The sequence below is a fragment of the Bos javanicus genome, chromosome 5 (assembly GCF_032452875.1).
Source record: "Bos javanicus breed banteng chromosome 5, ARS-OSU_banteng_1.0, whole genome shotgun sequence".
Classification (NCBI taxonomy): Eukaryota; Metazoa; Chordata; class Mammalia; order Artiodactyla; family Bovidae; genus Bos; species Bos javanicus.
The window spans coordinates 104,895,442-104,914,355 of NC_083872.1; the positions used below are offsets into that span (position 1 = coordinate 104,895,442).

The window sequence follows — 18,914 nt, forward strand, 5'->3', positions numbered from 1 at the left end:
CTTAACCAGTTGTGGCGGGCTCGGGAGGGGGTGGGGAAGCCTGAATTCCCTTTGACAGGGCATCTCTTTCCATCCCTGCTGCCTCCCATCATCCTTTGCTTGGAGTTGCCTAGCAACAGGGAGGAGAATTCAGGAGCTTCCCAATCTCAGTGGTGAAATAGTCTTAGGTTGTGAAGGATATTTCCTCTTTATGGTTGTCCCACCCAGGCCCTTCTTGGAATCATAAAGCAGGGACTATCAGAACTTGGGGCCAGGGGTGGAGGGACTTTTGGCTAGTCAGGTGACTCCCTTGCTTGACAGTTGAGGAAACTGAGGCTCTACGATGTAATGAATTAAAAAAAAAATTCAGGCATATTGTTGGTGTCCGAAGAAGTGCTCACTGCTGAGCCTCTGTGACTCTTTCTTTCATCCTCAAAGGGTCTTGGGCATTGATGTGTCAGAGAATGTTAAAGCTGGCCTGTTTGTCCAAGGATACAATTACCAGCCTGTTCAATAGAAGCCAACATTCATGATGATAGCCGTTCTACTGTCTTTTTTGTTGTTTTATTAGACTATTTAAATATTTGAAATACATATTTTAAAAGTCTCAGAAGCTACAGGACAGGCAAGATGGCACAGCAACAACTACAACCAACCAACCAACCAACAAAACCCCCAGGAAATGTTAATAAACAATAGAGGTTAATTTATTTCCTCTACGTATGCAAAGTGATGCTTTCCTGAAATTTCCTAGTCTATCCATTGAAATATAATAAATCCAAACCATAAGTAAGTATAGCGCGGATGATCATGGGGGCTAATTGTTGAGCTGTGTTGAGGGCACTGAGGCTGGATGCTGTGGTAATTGCTGGGGTGTTTGCACAGGGTCTAGAGGAAAGATGGGATACAGGCATGCCATGCCTTTTCCAGTGTTCTCCTACTGTCTTTTTCCCTTTCAAAGCCAGGGTTCTGGATTTTGCAGGATGGCTGATTCTAATGAAAATCTGCCTAGGGCTTGGACCCTGCGGCCCCAGTCTGAGCTGTAGGGCATCTCTGTTCACTATATGTTTGTCCTCTACCCACCTGGAGAGCCTACGGACAGAAGAGAGAGAAAGATGGGCCCCAGGAATGCTGGTCACAGTGGAAACATGGCATCATGTTTCCCTCGGGAAGGACTTAGGTTCAAATAAGGAGGAGGAATAAGGGTGAGCCTTGTATCGAACAACTGACTGTTCAAAACTGGGAAAGGAGTATATCAAGGCTATATATTGTCACCCTGCTTATTTAACTTATGTGCAAAGTACATCATGCAAAATAATGCTAGGCTGATTGAATCACAAGCTGGAGTCAAGACTGCCAGGAGAAATATCAGCAACCTCACATATGCAGGTGATACCACTGTAATGGCAGAAAGCAAAGAGGAACTAAAGAGTCTCTTGATGAAGGCGAGAGAGGAGAGTGAAAAATCTGGCTTAAAAGTCAGCATTCAAAAAACAAAGATCATGGCATCCAGTCCTATCACTTCATGGCATAGATAAGGAAAAACTGGAAACAGAAACAGATTTTAATTTCTTGGGTTCCAAAATCACTGCAGACGGTGACTGCGGCCACAAAGTTAAAAGACCTCTGCTCCTTGGAAGACAAGCTATAACAGACCTATATAGCGTATTACAAAGCAGAGACATCATTTTGCCAACAAAGGTCCATCTAGTCAAAGCTATGGTTTTTGCAGTAGTCATGTACAGATGTGGCAGTTGGACTATAAAGAAGGCTGAGCGCCAAAGAATTGATACTTTTGAATTGTGGTGCTAGAGAAGACTCTCGAGAGTCCCTTGGACAGCAAGGAGATCAAACCAGTCAATCCCAAAGAAAATCAACCCTGAATATTCACTGGAAGGACTAATGCTGAAGCTGAAGCTCCAATACTCTGGTCAACTGATGCAGAGAGCCAGCTCTTTGGAAAAGACCCTGAGGCTGGGAAAGATTGAGGGCAAGAGGAGAAGAGGGCGGCAGAAGATGAGATGGTTAGATAGTATCACCAATTCAATGGACATGAATTTGAGCAAACTCAGGGAGATAGTGAAGGACAGGGAAGCCTGGCATGCTGTAGTCCATGGGCAGGGAAGCCCGGCGTGCTGTAGTCGCAGGGAGTCGAACACAACTTAGGGACTGAACGACAGCAACAGCTTAGAGGGACTTCCATGTCAGCAGGGTGGGTGAGAAGGGACCGAGGATTGCAGGAAGCTACAGAACATTTCTAAGTCATGCTGAAAACATAGCCTTGACTCTGCCTGCAGAATGGGCAGGAAAACACTCCAGTTCCCTTGGCCTGGTGTTCTAGGAAGATTTAAAACGGCCACATGATTTCTTTTATCTGCCTATGGAAAAAAGCATGAACCTCCCATTGTCCTGACTGGTGCTGTTACAAGAAGTTTAACTCTCACCACGGCTCAGGTCCCACGTCTTGGGGGGGAAGTTATAAGGAGTCGTGGAAATTACCCGATAATTGCAAAGTGCTTGTAAAATAATGGACTGCCATATAAATGCTGTTGCTAATTATTATTGCTGTTGAATACGGCACCGTGTTATAAGTGAATTAAACATTCTTGGGCCCCATTCTGCTGGAAGTCATTTATTTTCCACTCCTTCTGGTCTGTGGCTGGAATGTGGGAGTGTAAATGGTGATGGAGTAACACATCTTTTCTCATCCTGGAGGCATCTTCCTTCCCCTCCTGCTCATTCCCTAGTCTACCCAACTCTGTGACAGAGGGAGAGAGGCTTGAGGTTTGTCTTGGGGTCTGCTCTGACCCAGACTTTGGTCTGAGGATCTTGCCCGCATCTCTTTAGGCCCGTCTCCTGTGCCCTCTTCCCTGTGGCCATCTGGGCAGACCAGTCACATGTCCCAGCGCAGAGTTCTGTCCCTGGCATCTCCTTAGAGCTGGGCACAGGCTTGGGACCTGTTGGAGGGCACTTGTTGGCCAGCAGGTTTATGCTGCCCCCTGGGCTTCCTTGGCTCGGATGCTCTCAGCACTCTGCCCTCACAGTGAGTGACAGGGTCCATGCAAGCTCCCCACTCAGGGACTGTTGATCTGTTAATGAGCAGTGGTCCTTGGTCAGCCATCGCTATGCACCCAAGGTACTCTCTCAGACGTGGAGTCTTGAGGACCTGGGAGACCTACTCTGCCTGGGGAGGCAAGATGCTCAGGCAAAAAGCAGAGAAGTAATACTCCCAGTGACCAAGACATAGGGGGCCCTTTCCCAATTCCCAAAGCACTTTCATGGTTCCCCCAAACATCTCCGAGAGACAGCTCTATTACAGAGGGGACCATGGGCCCTCAGAACCTGCCCGGAGCTTGCCCAGGACCCCTCAGCAGCAAGGCACTGTTGGGGCTGGTAAGGAGGGCACCCCTCCTTCTTGCCTCTCCCCACCCCCCAAGTGTCTTCCCAAGCCCTCGCAGAGGGGTGTGGGTCTGGGGTCCCCTTCCTTCCTATAACTTCAGTCAACATACAGCCTTTTCTTCATTTTTTGGGAGGGGGGGTAAGGTGTGGCGTGTATGTGAGGAGGTTAGATGCTCTGTTTGCATGGGCTTGACCAGGAGTCTGTGAGCTGGCACCTGCCTAGGTACCACCCCCCCGCCCTGCACACACACACACACCGGGCCGGGCTGCAGCACGTGCCCAGGTGCTCACAGCCTCGCTGTTGTCTGTTTTAGGTGCACGAGATCCTGAAGCGCACAACCTGCTCTCGAGCCAACAACATGATGGGTAAGGACCCTCCCACCACGGGCCGTGCTGATGGGGGGCCAGGGCAGCCTTGCAACAGATGAGAGCAAGACAAACAGATGCCCACACAGAGGGGGCGCCCCACCTGCCCCTGGGTGTAGAGGGGGGTCCCATTTCTTGTGGGGCTGGGGCTGCCCCCCAGCCTTCACCCCGGGTCTCTGTCCTTCCTCTCCTTTCCCTGAACCCACGCTGACACCTTCCACTTGATCCCAAGTTCAGCTGCTTTCTTTTCACCATCTCCAAAATGTTTCAATAACTGCCCAAATCGTGGCTGGTTTTTGTTCATTTTTGAGAAGAAAGACATCTTAGTGGCCTTTTAGTCCAAGCCTCTGCCTTGATGTTTAAAGAAGCTAACAAGCAGGGAGGGCGGATGAGTCTGAAGATGCCTCTTCTGAGTTCAGCATCCTTGTCACCATGTCTGACTGAACCTGTTTGCCTTGTGGTTTGATTTTTGAATCCGGGGGTGTTTGTGTTTGAAACAGGACCCCCAGCATTTGGGTACCAGGTAGGCAGTTGGGACACTGATGGATGATGGAAGGGACACAGGTGATGGGGGGGGGTGACACCATGAATTTACATCCATGCTCAGGTGTCTTGTCCATACGGTCCCCCTGCAGGTGGAAGGCTGTTTCCAAAGGGGCTGCTGTTACTCATCCCTCAGAACACTTGTCACTCTGAGGTGGTAGACCTTTCACTTTTGAGGCAGCTTTGAGTTGAAAAGAGTCATTTAGAGAAAAGTCTAGGGTATAATAAAGTAAGCAGCCAGATCAAACCAGTCAATCCTAAAGGAAATCAACCTTGAATATTCACTGGAAGGACTGATACTGAAGCTGAAGCTCCAACACTTTGGTCACCTGATGCAAAGAGCCAACTCATTGGAAAAGACCCTGATGCTGGGAAAGACTGAGGGCAGGAGGAGAAGGGGACAACAGAGGATGAGATGGTTGGATGGCATGAGTTTGAGCAAACTCCGGGAGACAGTGGAAGACAGGGAAGCCTGGCGTGATGTGACCATGGTGCTGCAGGGACTTTGTGACTTAGCATGATTTAGCGACTGAACGACAATAGCTGAGGACCACCCGAGGCGGCAAGAGATCGGAAGATGTATCTAGTGTTTTCTTGTGGCCTCTGTCAAAGTCCTGGAATTTGCCATCACTCAGCTCAGTTGGTAAAGAATCCGCCTGCAATGCAGGAGACCCCAGTTCGACTCCTGGGTCAGGAAGATCCCCTGGAGAAGGGATAGGCTACCCACTCCAGTTTTCTTGGGCTTCCCTTGTGGCTCAGCTGGTAAAGAATCCGCCTGCAGTGTGGGAGACCTGGGTTTGATTCTTGGGTTGGGAAGATCCTCTGGAGAAGGGAAAGGCTACCCACTCCAGTATTCTGGCCTGGAGAATTCCATGGACTGTATAGCCCATGGGGTCGCAAAGAGTCAGACACGACGGAGTAACTCTCACTTGCATTGTCAAAGTCCTGGAATTTGCCATCACTGCTAATCCAGTTCACTCTTCAGTTGTATTAACTTGCCTTACATCCTCCTTGGCTGGACCAAAACTGCTTCCTCGGGTGTCACAAGTGATCTTTTACTGCCCGCATTTCATGGCCTCTTCCTCCTCCTCCATCTTCTTGCATCTTACTGCATGAAGACCTGCTCATTGAGCCTCCGTCTTCTGAGCTGAGACCCAGGGAGGGCCACTGACCCACTGATCGCTGTCCTTCTGTATCTCCCTCCTGGACCACACTCTGCTTCCTCTTCCTCCTCCCCCATTTCCAAGATTGTCTTCTCCACATTCCTTGGACTCCTCATTCTCACTCTGAACCGAATTCTTACAGCATTGAATTCCTATTTCTCCCGGCTCCCGTTCCACACCCATCTTTATAGCGACTGGCTAGATACCTCCACTGAGATATTCCCAGAACTTTGAAATCAGTGTCTCGCTATGTCCATTTCCATCTCTTTCCTCATTTGCCCTCTCTGTCTCTCCTGCTTTTCTGCCTGTTAACATGACTACCCTCTGGTTTTACTCTTTCTGTTCCCTTTGCTGGAATGTCCTAGCCCACGTCTCACCTGGGCCCACCCTCCAGACCGAACAGCTCTGTCCCCTGGTTCTTCCTGTATGCTCTCTCCTTGGAATTCCCATAAGTTCCGTGTCTTTCTCGATGCCTATGTTCTGTGGCTTAGACTCCCAAGACAGTCCTTGAGATGTGTCTGGGTCGTCTTTTATCCCCCAGTGCACCTGGCTGGGTGCCTTGTGTGTTCCACTCAGTTGACTTGCTTTATTGAACTAATTAAATGTGCCCAGCCAGCTGGTTTCACAGCAGTAACTGCTGAGTTCCCAATGATGGGTGTTTGTGGACAAATGACTTCAATTCTCTCTAACTCAGTTTTCCCTTTTAGGTAAATCGGGGTAAGAATGATCTGTCTTGCAAAGTTTTTGTAAAGACTGGATAGAAAACTGTTTGTTTTGTAACCTGGAAAGTCCTTAAAAACTGAAGTTTATTTTGTGGGCTGCCTCTAGATTGGTGAAAGGTCATTAGAGACCATCTACTTTACGACAGCCAGTTTTTATTTCCCACCTTTGAGCATCTGGGGGTGTGTGTGTGTGATGCCACAAAGTCACACATCTTAAGGATTTTGTTGTTGAGTAGTTTTCAACAATTTCTTTCTTTTTTGACATTTAGAAACCATTTATTAAGTGCATGCTCAGTGTCAAATAATGTTTTAGAAACTGAGAGATGGCAAGATAAATTTGACCTAATTTCTATCCTCATGGGGCTCTTGGTTTAGCCATGTGGACAAACATGTAAACAGATAATTATGAGATGATCGGGTAGGTATGATATTAGAACTGTTCAGAGAGGGCGAAAGGGAACACAGATTCAGAGCAGCCCACTCCCATGGATGCATCTAAGTATCATCGTAAATTATCTGGTGTTAGGACTTCCCTGGCGGTCCAGTGGTTAAGACTCTGAGTTTTCAATACAGGGAGGGCGGGTTCAGTCCCTGGTTGGGGAACTAAGATCCCACATGCTGCGGGGCATGGCCCCAAAATATTGTCTAGTGTTAGTTTCATGGCTGCCTGGGAAAGCTGGTGGGTCAGGAATTATCTCTAGTTACCAAAGGCACAGGATGGATGGCTCATTCAAGGTCACATACTGAGACACTGTCAGAACTGGGACAAGAACTTGGGTTCCCTCACTCTGATCCTGTCTCCGCTGCAATCCGGATGCAGAGACCTAGGCATGGAGTCGGGCTGAGTCTTCACGCGCTGCTGCTTCCACGGTAGTCGCGGATGATTTATTAGCTCCTAACAAGAGACGTGTGACTGAACTGTGTTTCCCAGCAGAGGAGGATGCTGAAGGCCAATTTTCCGGTTGTTTGATTTCTGCCTGGGAAAATCCAGCACCCTTTCAGCTTTTTGGCTGACTTACCATCTTACTTAGAAGTTCAGAAAGAAAGAGGAATGTGATAACATTGTGAGTCCTCAGGATAATGCGGGCCTTTGAGCTGTGGGTCAATTTTGATTTTATTGCCCTTCTCTCTGGTTTTATAGAGAAACGCAAATGGGCTAGAACTGGCTTAGATTTCCTCCAGAGGAGGTTTGCCTCATAAAAGTAAAAGAAAAAGGAAGAATGGGATCGTGCGTGGAATTGTTTTCCAAGGTATTTTCATTGATCTTTCAACCTCAGATTTACCCTTTATGTGGTATTTACCATTACCTTTGTGACCAGTTTACAAAGCTTTATTCCCTTCCCCACTGTCCTCAATTACAGTAGAGATTAGGAGATGGAAAGGATGATAAAGATCAGAAATATTCATAGAAGATGGAAAAATAAGACTAAAGATAATAATAATTCAGACATACTTCCATTCATCTGGTATTATCATCTTCTTTGTAGAAAGTATGTTTTTCTGAATGCCTACTTTTGCAGAGCATTATATATGCAGGGTGTATGTATTGATTTATTTATATTCCTGTCTTGTTCCACAAAATTTCAGAGGTAGCTTACAAGAAAAATAATAAAACAGCATAATATAAATAATAAATTAAAAAATAAGAACCAGGAAAAGCACAAATTAAAATAGAATGTTGAAACTAGGAGGAAAAAATAGAAAGACATATTCAAACCATACGGCCCTCTAGTTTCTGCAGTTGGGTTGCAAATTTGACCTTGAACCTAAGTGAGAGGGGAATACATTCAGTGAGGTAGTACTTAAGGTCCTCAGCAACATCTTTTTATATAGAAATTGTTCTAAAGTCTCTCATATAATTCCCTGCTTTCTAATACAGATGATATAAACACAGAGTCTCTATAAAGGGATATGTAAATATATGTACGATTCAGGATAGTCCCTGAGAACATAAATTTATTTATGTTTCTTCGAGGATTATAAAAGTGTTATTGGAGTTGTTTTGCCCCCACTGTCTGATTGTTTTGAATTCTGGACTCAGGTAACCTCCCTCCTTGAGTTTTGCTTTTTCAAGGTTTGCGTTGCTATTTGGGACACAGAAAAACCAGCTTATTAGGACTGGCAATAAAGAGAGAGGGAAAAGGCATTGAAGGAGGGTCTAGAAGATTCTGCTGTGATTGGGGGCAGGACCTTGAGGGATGGGCTGCATGAGAGACCTAGATAATGTTTTCTCCTGGGTTCTCTGTTGTGAGAGCTGAGATAACCAGATAAGAGGTCTCTGCACATAAGAGTTTCTCCCTATAACCAAGGTAAGGATTCCTCGCACGTTTGTCATTGTATGCTTTGCAAAGCACTTTCACACTCTTTACTCTTTATCTCATTTGATCCTTTAAACTCCCACGCAGAATAGGTTCAATGGATATTAACTACTTTCACAACAGAGAGATGAACATCCAGCCCAAAGTGAGAAATCTGGAGCCCAGCTGAACCCCAAGTCTCTTGGCTCTTCCTCACTGATCTTGTAATTAATCAGTTAATAAATGGATGAAGTTATTGGGTAAGATTTTCCAGTGAAAGTGGAAGCTTAGGTTTTCCCACTGGGATGTCCATTCATTCAGCAAATATTTATTCATATGCTGTGTGTCATTCATGTTTGAGACCTGAGGACTAGAGTAGGGCATAGGTCAGAGATAGATCCCTGCCTCTACAGAACTTACATTTGAGAGGAGTGAATAAGCCATGTGACTGTCTGACAAGAGAGATGCCTACAGGGAAAGCAAGTAATACAGAAGACATAAAGGGAGCCAGCCACTGCAGAGAATCAGGTTAGGGTCCCACCAGGAACAGACGACTCACTCAAATGAGCATCGTTCAAGGCAGGAGTATCAACAGAGAGACCATTTACAGAGGCACAGGTAGGGGGTTGGGGATGTCAGGGCAGTGTGGTGACCTAGAATCAGCAACAGGGGAGCTGTTACCATCTCTGGGCCCGTGAGACAGGGGAGGGGTTCCTGGTGATGAGAAGGACAGAACTGGGCCGAGGACGGGAGCAGGTGACTGTATGGAGAGGAGGCTCCTGCCTCCCTCTGACCCGCCAGACCCAGGAGAAACCAGTGGACCTTGGGAGCCCACTGATATCAGAGAGAGAAGGGGAGAGGGTGCCTTTCTAAAGGAGACAGAGCCGGGGGGAGAGGCTGGGGAAGCACCAGTTCCAGCTGTGGGGCCAACAACATGTGGTCAAGTCACGTTTCCTCACTTTGACTGTTTCTCCCCTTTTGAACCCAAGGAGGGACCCCTCCATGTTCTTGAAGTTTCTTTCAAGCGCTGATATTCCCTAGGTTTTGATTGGAAGGAGCAACATGGTCTTCTTTCTGTGGGAGCCAATCAGGTCCAGAGAGGGACCGACTTTCCTCCAGGTGCACAAACTGTGTTTTTAACCTGCTCCCCAGGTGCCTCTTAGGGACTCTACAGGTAGACAGGATGAGCGCACCGTGAGCTACCACAGGCTTCCTACCCTGTCCAGGAGTGGGGAGAGTGGCCCACGTGCTCGCCTTCTGGGGATCTGACTCTAGCTTCTGTGAATGAAGACCCTAGCTTCAAACAAAGCCCAGTCTTCTCTGTGAATGGCTTAATCTTTCTTGTGATTTTTTTCTCACAGTTGCTATATGGGCATTCAGTGTCCAGTCCCTTTCAGGGTCCTAGCCAGCAGTACCATCTCTTGGATTTTCTCTCTTCTTCTTTTTTTTTTTTTTTATTTTTCAGTGAAAGGAGGGGCAGAGGGTAAACATTAGCACAAGAGAGGGGAGCTGGCCTTGAAAAAGGGATGGGCATTTGGTGATGGTCTAACACTTTGCCTGCTGTGCTACAGTCACAAAGACTCAGATACGACTTAGCGACTGAACAACAGCTCCTGTAACCTCCCCAAGACAACTCACTCTTTGTGTCTTTGTCACTTGGAAAGTGAGGGATGGGGGCTGATGCACCCACCACATCCAGAGCCTGGGTGTGCTTGTGAGTCTGGGGTCCTCAGGATGGTGGCTGATTGTGATGTTGTTGTTGTTGGCTGTGAGCCATCACAAACTTAGCTCAGCTTGACACGGTGCCACCTAATCCACCTAACGTAAGATCAGTTGTCAGGGTCAAGGCCATACAAGTTCACGCCATCCTGGAATGCCTTTCAAGTGCACATTACCATGGAAAGAAGTCCACACCTCCTTGACCAACACCTTTTCTGTTCCTTCATATGAAAACTGTTGCCTTTTCACAGACAGAAAATAGCAGCTTGATGGAGCTATGTATTCATAGACATATTGGTGTCAGAGCATTTAAACAAATGTATGCTTTGGGCATCTCCTCTCCCTGCTCGGGAGACGATGTCTCAATTATTTTGACTGAAGCCAGGCTGTGTTGTGTGCTGTAAACATCTGGTTTATCATTCATCCAGCTGAGCTGGTTTATATTTTGTTAGAAGAAAAGGCTTGGGATTAAAGGCATTTAAGTAATTAAGCACATGTCAAGACAATTTGGTGATGGGTAAATATAGTCTCTGTTAAATGCACCGTCTGGGGGGCTCTGGTTTGGATTTATGTCCGGCTAGAGTACAGGGATGAAAGCGGAACGCTGGGGGAACGGGCCCAGTTCTGGGAGGCAAGGAATCAAAACCAAATGAGTTTTCAGGAATTGAGCGCCGTCCCTCCAAGTACCTGCCCCGATGCTTGGCCTGGAGAGGACAGAGCTGGGGGACAGAGGATACCCTGTCACCTGGTGGCACTGGTAGATTTCATGAGATTCTCACTCTGGGAGGCAGACCATAGACTGTGCTTCCTGGCCAAGAAACCAGAGGTGTCTTGGAAGCTAAATGAGAGAGCTCAGGTTTTATATTATGAGGGTGTTTTTGGGTATCAGCCCCAGGGTCTGAGTCCACCCTACTCTGGTCCTTGACCCTGACCTTGCGTTTGCAGAGAGGTGGTGTTGCTGGGCTTGGCTGGGTCAGCAGAGCTGCAGCCAGTCCTGGGCAGAGAGAAAACATGAGCCTTTTCCCGGGGGATTATGGTTCTAAGTAACAGGTGTGAAGAGGCTGGTGACTTGAAGGGACTTTGGGGATCAGTAAAGAGGTCCTCGGTGAGCCATGCTTTGTATGAGCTGAGGCACCACTTCTCTTTGGAGAGAGAGGGGATGGAAAACATCCGTCCTTCTTCCTGGCCCCCCCCCCCACTTCTGGGAGTAAGAGGGCAGGAAAGGGGGTCTCTCTCCCCCGAGTCTCGAGCAGGAAGGAAGGCCTTTGGATATTATCCTGAAGAAGAAAGCTTTGCTATTTCTGGCCAGATGGGTGGTGTACGATGGAACCAATTAGCTGAAAAGAAAGGGGAAAATTCAGAATTTCAATTTTCAAAGCAGAGACTCTTTTTTTTTTTTAAAGAAAACGTTTGATTATTTTCTTCTTTCAAACTGATTTCCATGCTTGTTTGGGAGTAGATTCTTGGTGTCTGAAGTCTGTGGTTGAGAGGCCAAAGTGGTGCTCATTTTTGGGTGAAATTGTGGATACGTGGTTACTTTTCAGTGTGCCTCTTCCCCCCCGCCCCCACTCCTCCTCCTTTCGTGTGCCATCCCCTCCCTCCACCTGGCAGCCACTGATGGGAGGGCCCATATGTTATCACCTGAGAAACGGGAGACCCACAGCAGTGAGGCAGAGACATCGACTGTTACAGCGTTGTGGAGCTCTGGTTTGATGACCTGAATCGTCTTGGCTCCAAGGCAAAAAATACTTGGTCTGGGCTTCCTCTCTTAGGAAGCAGACTAGTTAACCAGGGTTTAAGATTCCTTCATCAGCTGCTGTTTAGTTGCTTAGTTGTGTCCAACTCTGTGTGACCCCGTGGAATGCAGCCCGCCAAGCTCCTCTGTCCATGGGATTCTCCAGGTAAGAATACTGGAGTGGGTTGCCATTTCATTCTTCTAGGGAATCTTCCTGACCCAGGGATGGTACCCAAGTCTCCTGCTTGGCAGGCAGATTCTTTACCATGGAGCCACCAGGGACAGGTTGCTAAAGAACGTTGGAGTAGTGGGAAGGTGGACGCCTGTGATAAATGAGAAGAGATCCTGAGATCACTCCCACCACGGGACTGCTTCCTCTTCTGGATAACAACCGTGACCCCTTCTGTGCTCCCCATGGTGAGGTGGGAGCTGCAGGAGACTCCAGTGAGAGGGGCGTGCTCCCTGGCCTCAGGTACCTTGCAGACTTTTAGGGGCTACCAAAGAAGGAGAATGACAACCCACTCTCTTATTCTTGCCTGGGAAATCCCAGGGACAGAGGAACCTGGCGGGCTACAGTCCATGGGGTTGCAAAGAGTTGGATACGACTGAGTGACTGAATAACAAACAAACAAGCAGTGAACAGCATTCTAGAAGTGAACCTGGCATTGAGTGCCAAGGAACTTTATTTCCCTTGGGAGGTAGGGTGCATAGTTTTAGACCTCCGAAGATTCGAGGTCTTTTCTGAGGCTCAGGCCACAGGACCCTAGAGTTCAGGTCTTCAGCCCAGTGCTCTCAGACCCTGGGCTATTGTGCTGAGCAAAGCCTTGAATTAGCAGGAGAGTTCCACACCTGCTGAAAGCTTCCATGCTTTTCTGGTATTGTCTGCAGGGTATATGCTGCTGCCATGGCAGCCAAAGGGTGGGCGTGACTGCAAGGATTGAGTGGCCAGTGAGTAGGTTTGCAGTCTGGCTGGAGCCCTGCCTGTTATACTTCAGCCTCTATCCATGTTGACAGCTCCTCTGTCGCTTTGAACCACCCCCTGCCCCCTCCCGACTTAGGAGCCCTTCCCTTGATGACAGTGGGGTGGCTTCCTATGGCTGTGGTTACGGCTCTTGAACTGATTAATGATGCTCTGGGGGAAATTGTAGTCTTGAGAGGAAGACAGATCTGTAGCTCATTCAGACCCTGGACACCCCTCCCCAACCCATAATCTCTTTACCGACCCTCCAGTGGCCCACCACCCCGAACTGGTATTTCTGATGTTTTCTGTTCATGCCACGGAGGAAATGTAAAATCAGGAAAGTACTGGTCCTTGGGTGATGTTTCAGCACTGAGATCTCAGCTCTCAATGCACTGAAAGAGTGGCCACTTCTGCTGGGCACCCCTGCACCCTCTGCTCCCATGTGGGCCCTGGCTGGACTCTGGAATCTGAGCGGCATGGTTGGAGGAAGAGGAGGCTGGTGGAGGGAGGATTGTTTGAGAGCCTCTGAGGCTCTGAGCATGTGGTAGGGCACCGAGTGGGCACAGGAGGTGGAAAACCATGAATTTTAATGAGTCACTGTTGTGGAACTTCGCCACCCAACCTTGTCCTCTCTCCAGAGTGGTGCAAATGCAGATGACTTTGCATTTGGACACCATACATTGTTCCCCCTCATCACTCTGCTGTCTACAGCCTCTCTGTAAAGAATGGTTCAGGGCAGAAAGCTTGTTTGAGACCAGGGAAACCATCATGTGCCAGAGAGCCTTCCCTCCAGCTCCTCCCCACCCCCCCACCCCCTCACCAAATGTACATCCCACATGGCAGAGTCCTTGAGCTGTTGAGATATAATCCCTCCCATCTGGGAGCCAGCGACCCGGGGCAGCCTGTCCCGAGTCACAGAGCTTACAGGCTCTTTATAGTCTCTGAATCACACCATGAATGAAGGCAAGGGGATGGTAGAAGAGCATCTTGTACAGATGTACAGCTGTTTAGTAGGGTCTGCTGTGTGCCCAGTACTGTAGAACACAGTCAGGATTTTAAAGAAATGGATCCTTTGTTATGTGGTTTCCCAACTTTGTGGCCCTCTTTGCACTAGAAAAGTCTTCCCTGGTGGCTCAGACGGTAAAGCGTCTGTCTGCAATGCAGGAGATCCGGGTTCGATCCCTGGGTTGCGAAGGTCCCCTGGAGAAGGAAATGGCAACCCACTCCAATATTCTTGCCTGGAAAATCCCATGGATGGAGGAGCCTGGTGGGTTACAGTCCATGGGGTTGCAAAGATTCGGACACGACTGAGCAACTTCACTTTACACTGGAAAAGCTTATTGAGAGAACCCAGAGCATTTTCATCTAAGTGGGTTGTATTGATCAGTATCTATTGTATTAGAAGTTAAAACCGAGAAGAGTTTAAGGATACACAAACCCCATTCCGTGAGCAGTCAGGGTTGACATCATCACAGATCATAAAACTCCGCTGTAGACTCTCGAGAGACTAGGAGTGGAAAAGCAAATAACATCTTAGTGCTATTATGAAAATCATTCAGGGGACTTCCCTGGTGGTCCAGTGGTTAAGATTCAGCCTTACAATGCAGGGGACTCCTGTCCAATCCCGGATCGGGGAACTAAGATCCCATGTGCTGAGGGGCTTCTAAGCTTGCATGCCGCAGCAACTACTGAGCTCTTGTGCCTCAACAAGAGAGTCTGCTTGCAGCAACTGAGGCTCAGCTCAGCCAAATAAATAAATATTTAAAAATAATAGTTCTCACCTTATAGATCCCCCCTGAAAGGGTCATGGGGACAGATGGGATTCCTCAGATCACACTGTGAGATCTAATGGTACAGACAGGTCAGTCACGGGCAGTAATAGGTGCTGCGAAGGAACAGGGAGGGAGCAGAAATGAGTTCAGGCAAAACGTGGTGGGATGCTCTGATGCATACTTTTGTTGGTTATAATGACTGTGATCCATCCACATGGTCACTCCTATGCTGACACTGAACACACATATTCTCCTGCACTGCTGTGGCTGCTGAGCAGGAGAAGGAGGAGGTGGTGGAGGTGGTTTGGGGGCTGCAGGGATCCGAGTGTGTGAGGACAGGATGGACATGACATTTGAGAGAGCCTGCCTGATAAGACTCTTGAGAGTCCCTTGCACTGCAGGGAGATCAAAGAGTCGATCCTAAAGGAAGTCAACCCTGAATATTCATTGAAAGGACTGATGCCAAAACTCCCATACTTTGGCCACCTGATGGAAAGAGCTGACTCATTGGAAAAGACCCTGATGCTGGGAAAGATTGAAGGCAAAAGGAGAAAGGGGGGACAGGATGACATGGTTGGATGGCATCACTGATGTAATAGACATGAACTTGAGCAAACTCTGGGAGATAGTGAAGGACAGGGAAGCCTGGCGTGCTGCAGTCCATGGGGTCACAAAGAGTTGGATGCAACTTAGTGGCTGAATGACAGCACAATGCCTGATATTTAATCATTTGGAATTAAAAACCTTGCATTTGGCAAATGAAAAATTGTTCTGATACTAAGAAGTAAAGTGTGGAAGAAACTTCTTGCCTGGGAGAATCTGGAAGCGGGGGCCGGTTCTCAGCTGAGAGGTGGGGTTGGGGGCATTAATATTTATCAGAAGACCAAGGTCAAGGTGAGAAGTCCTGCCCTACAGTGACCATTTTCATCTTTCTTCTCCTGCAGGTATTAACTCTCTGATAGCAAACAATATCTATGAGGCTGCCTACCCATTGCACGATGTGAGTACCACCTCCACCACTCAAAAGGTGGAGCCCTGCAGGCAACGCAGCAATGAATATACAGGCAGGAGGGAACCATGGCATTGAACCACCGTGGCTGGTTCCCGACCACATGTGAAAGACAGTAATCCCCAGCTTGATATTTGCCAGTTGTCTCAAACTGTCTAAAAAAAAAGTGAATGTTTTTGTCTGAGCCTCCTCTGCACTCCCTGCCTTGATTTTGGGGAAAGTGTGAGAAGCTGGTTACAAGAGAGATGGGGAAGGTGGATTTGGAGAGGCAGGTCCCAGACTGTGATGATACACAGCCTGGACCGTTAGGCTCTCAGATGACAGAGAGTGATACGTGATATTATGTATGTAATATTATATGTGATAGTTATAGGATAGCGTTATATGGTACTATATATATATTTTATATGCGATATTTTTTCTGTGATTTTTATTTAGATGTGAAACTTCTCATCCTTCTATGGGAACATATATTAAGTGTCAGTGTCAGGTCCTTTCTTCTATCTTGACTTTTTTTTAATTTAAATTTTTATTTTTTTTTAATACTGAAAGCATTTTGTATTGGGGTATGGCCAATTAACAGTGTTGTGGTAGTTTTAGGCAAACAGCGAAGGGACTCAGCCATACATATACATGGATCCATTCTCCCCCAAACAGCTCTCCTATCCAGGCTGCCACATAATAGAGCAGAGTTCCATGTGCAATCAGTAGATGCTTGTTGGTTATCCATTTTAAATATAGCAATGTGTACATGGCCTTCCCAAAGTCCCTAACTGTCCCTTCCCTCTGGCAACCGTAAGTTCATTCTCTAAGTCTGTAAGTCTCTTTCTGTTTTGTAAGTGAGTTCATTCATATCATTTCTTTTTAGATTCCATATATAAGGGATGTCATATGATATTTTCCCTTCTCTGTCTGACTTACTTCACTTAGGATGACAATCTCTAAGCCCATCCATGTTGCTGCAAATGGCATTATTTCATTCTTTTTAATGGCTGAGTAATATTCCATTGTGTATATGTACCACATCTCTATCTTGACATTTTTGAAGGAGGTCTCTAAAATTCCTTCTACTGTTGTGTGGTTAAGAAAATAGAGAAACTAATTAAGGCTTTCGTTGGCTGGGGGCAGGGTTATAAACATCCCATAACAAGATACAGTGATATTCTTCAAGATGACTCATGAGGACCTTAACTGGCCCATGAACTCAGGGTCCCCTGGCTGCCCTGTCCACCCGGTCAGTCACTTTAGCATCTGCCACATGGTGGGACCCAATGAGACCCCTGGGGCGGGTACCCTGAGCGCCTGATGAGATTTCCCAGGTGACATCTTTGCCGTGGGCACACGTGAGATGAGGCTCTGCTGGGTATGGACAGGGCGCAAGGCAGGTTTCCAGGACATGCTAGTCTGCTTCCAGGGTGGGCTCTGCCGCTCCGTTTGCTGTGAGCAAGTACAGGAGGCTCCGAGGCTTGTGAGGGGAGCCACCTGCTGTAAGCTCATAGGACACACAGCAGGTGCTGGTGGCCACGGAAGTGGACCAGTGTTTCCTTCTGGGTCATGCCCTTGACCTTTCTTAAATGGGAATGAAAGAAAAGGATGGCGTCGGAAAATTTAAAAGGGAACCGTCTCTCTGTTTTTGATCATGCTCTCTGTTTTCACCTCCCACAGGGTGAATATGACAGTCCAGGGGATGATATGAATGACAGAAAGGTGAGCCGACCTGATGCTGTGCCCAGGGCTCTGGGCTCGGGGACCGCACGTGGGTGTGGGGCTGCGTAGACACATCCTGGGTGTTCTACTTACTGCTTATCTGTATCAGCCGGTTTTCCACAGCCCCTGTCCCCAGGCGTTTGGAAATTCGAGGGCCATTTGTGGTCACTGACATGACTGTGTATCGGGGTGCGGCTGGCATTCCTTGCTTGGTGCACCGGCGATGCCACATCCTGAAATATCCCCAACAGTGGTGCACAAAGGCAGCGTGCCCACCGCTGATGACGAGAGGGCTTTAGCTGAGAAACACTGAGCATTCAGAGCTCTTAATTTAGGGAGTCTTCAACCTCTGGGATCTAATTCCTGGTGATCTGAGGTGGAGCTGATGTAATAATAATAGAAACAAAAGTGAAAGTGTTAGTCACTCAGTCGCCTCTGACTCTTGGCAACTCTATGGACTGTCACCCACCAGGCTTCTCCGTCCATGGAATTCTCCAGGCAAGCATAACTGGAGTGGGTAGCCATTTGCTTTTCTAGGGGATCTCCCCGACCCAGGGAGTGAACCTGCATCTCCTGCATTGGAGGCTGATTCTTTGCTGTCTGAGTCACCAGTAGAAATAAAGTGTACAACGAATGTCGCGTGCTCGACTCATCCCGAAACCACCCCCCAACCCTGGTCCGTGGGAAAATTGTCTTCCACCAGACCAGTCCTTGGTGCCAGAAAGGTTGGGGATTGCTGCCTTAATTTATAGAAGGGCAAACCGAGGCGCAGGATGATGGTACACCTTGTCCATGATAACACTGCCACAATCAACCGAGAAGGGGCTAAAACCCCTGTGACCTCAAATCCCATGTTCCTACTAAGCATATAGCCATTGCCATTGTGTCTTGTTTGGGGAAGGTCATCTTTTAAGTTATTACTCTTATTCTCTAGGTAGACAGGGTCAGCGACCCCCAAATTATAGATGAGAAACTGTGTATTCCAGGCAGCTGGGAATGAAAGGTTATATTTAGGGGAGGGAAAAGGGTCCCATTGGAGAATCTCTCCTATGTCAAGCACAACTCCTGCCTGGACAGCTCTGTCCCCAGCTGACCACGTAGATCCCGTTTCCTCTGTGTGCTGATACCCTGGGAGCCTGGGTACCACTCTCTTCTCCAGGGATGATGCTCTAAGCATCACCCAGCCTGTTCAGTGGAGCTGTCCATCTGACCGCCCCCCTCATGCCATTCTCCAGCCAGGTTCCCAGGCTTAAATGACTCTGGTGAGTAGAGGAAGGTGGGCGAGGGTGGGCGTGATGAGGACTACACCCTCCCTGCCCCCGCTCTGTTGTCTGGAAAACCATTCATCCCCCAAGTTGCTTTTGAGCAGCCTTCTTTTTATCCTGCCTATTAGTCCCTGTTATGAAGTGCTAAGTATTAAAAACATAAAAAGGTCTTTTCCAGAAATACGGCCGTGATTGCTTACACATGTCCCCCTTTCTGCCTGCCCAGGGAATCTGCTGCAGTTTTTCGATGTTTTAACCTCATCTGTTTTCTATCTGA

General features: G+C 47.8%; 1 protein-coding gene across 1 annotated transcript in view; it reads left to right on the forward strand.

Annotated features, from left to right (window-relative positions):
- The window catches only part of ANO2 (anoctamin 2), a 341,322-nt gene that overhangs the window by 95,800 nt on the left and 226,608 nt on the right, over positions 1-18,914 (forward strand). Inside the window, exons 7-9 of the mRNA XM_061418167.1 lie at positions 3,693-3,744; positions 15,601-15,656; positions 17,331-17,372. Coding sequence (XP_061274151.1) covers positions 3,693-3,744; positions 15,601-15,656; positions 17,331-17,372 — 150 coding nt within the window. The remainder of the gene's footprint in view (positions 1-3,692; positions 3,745-15,600; positions 15,657-17,330; positions 17,373-18,914) is intronic.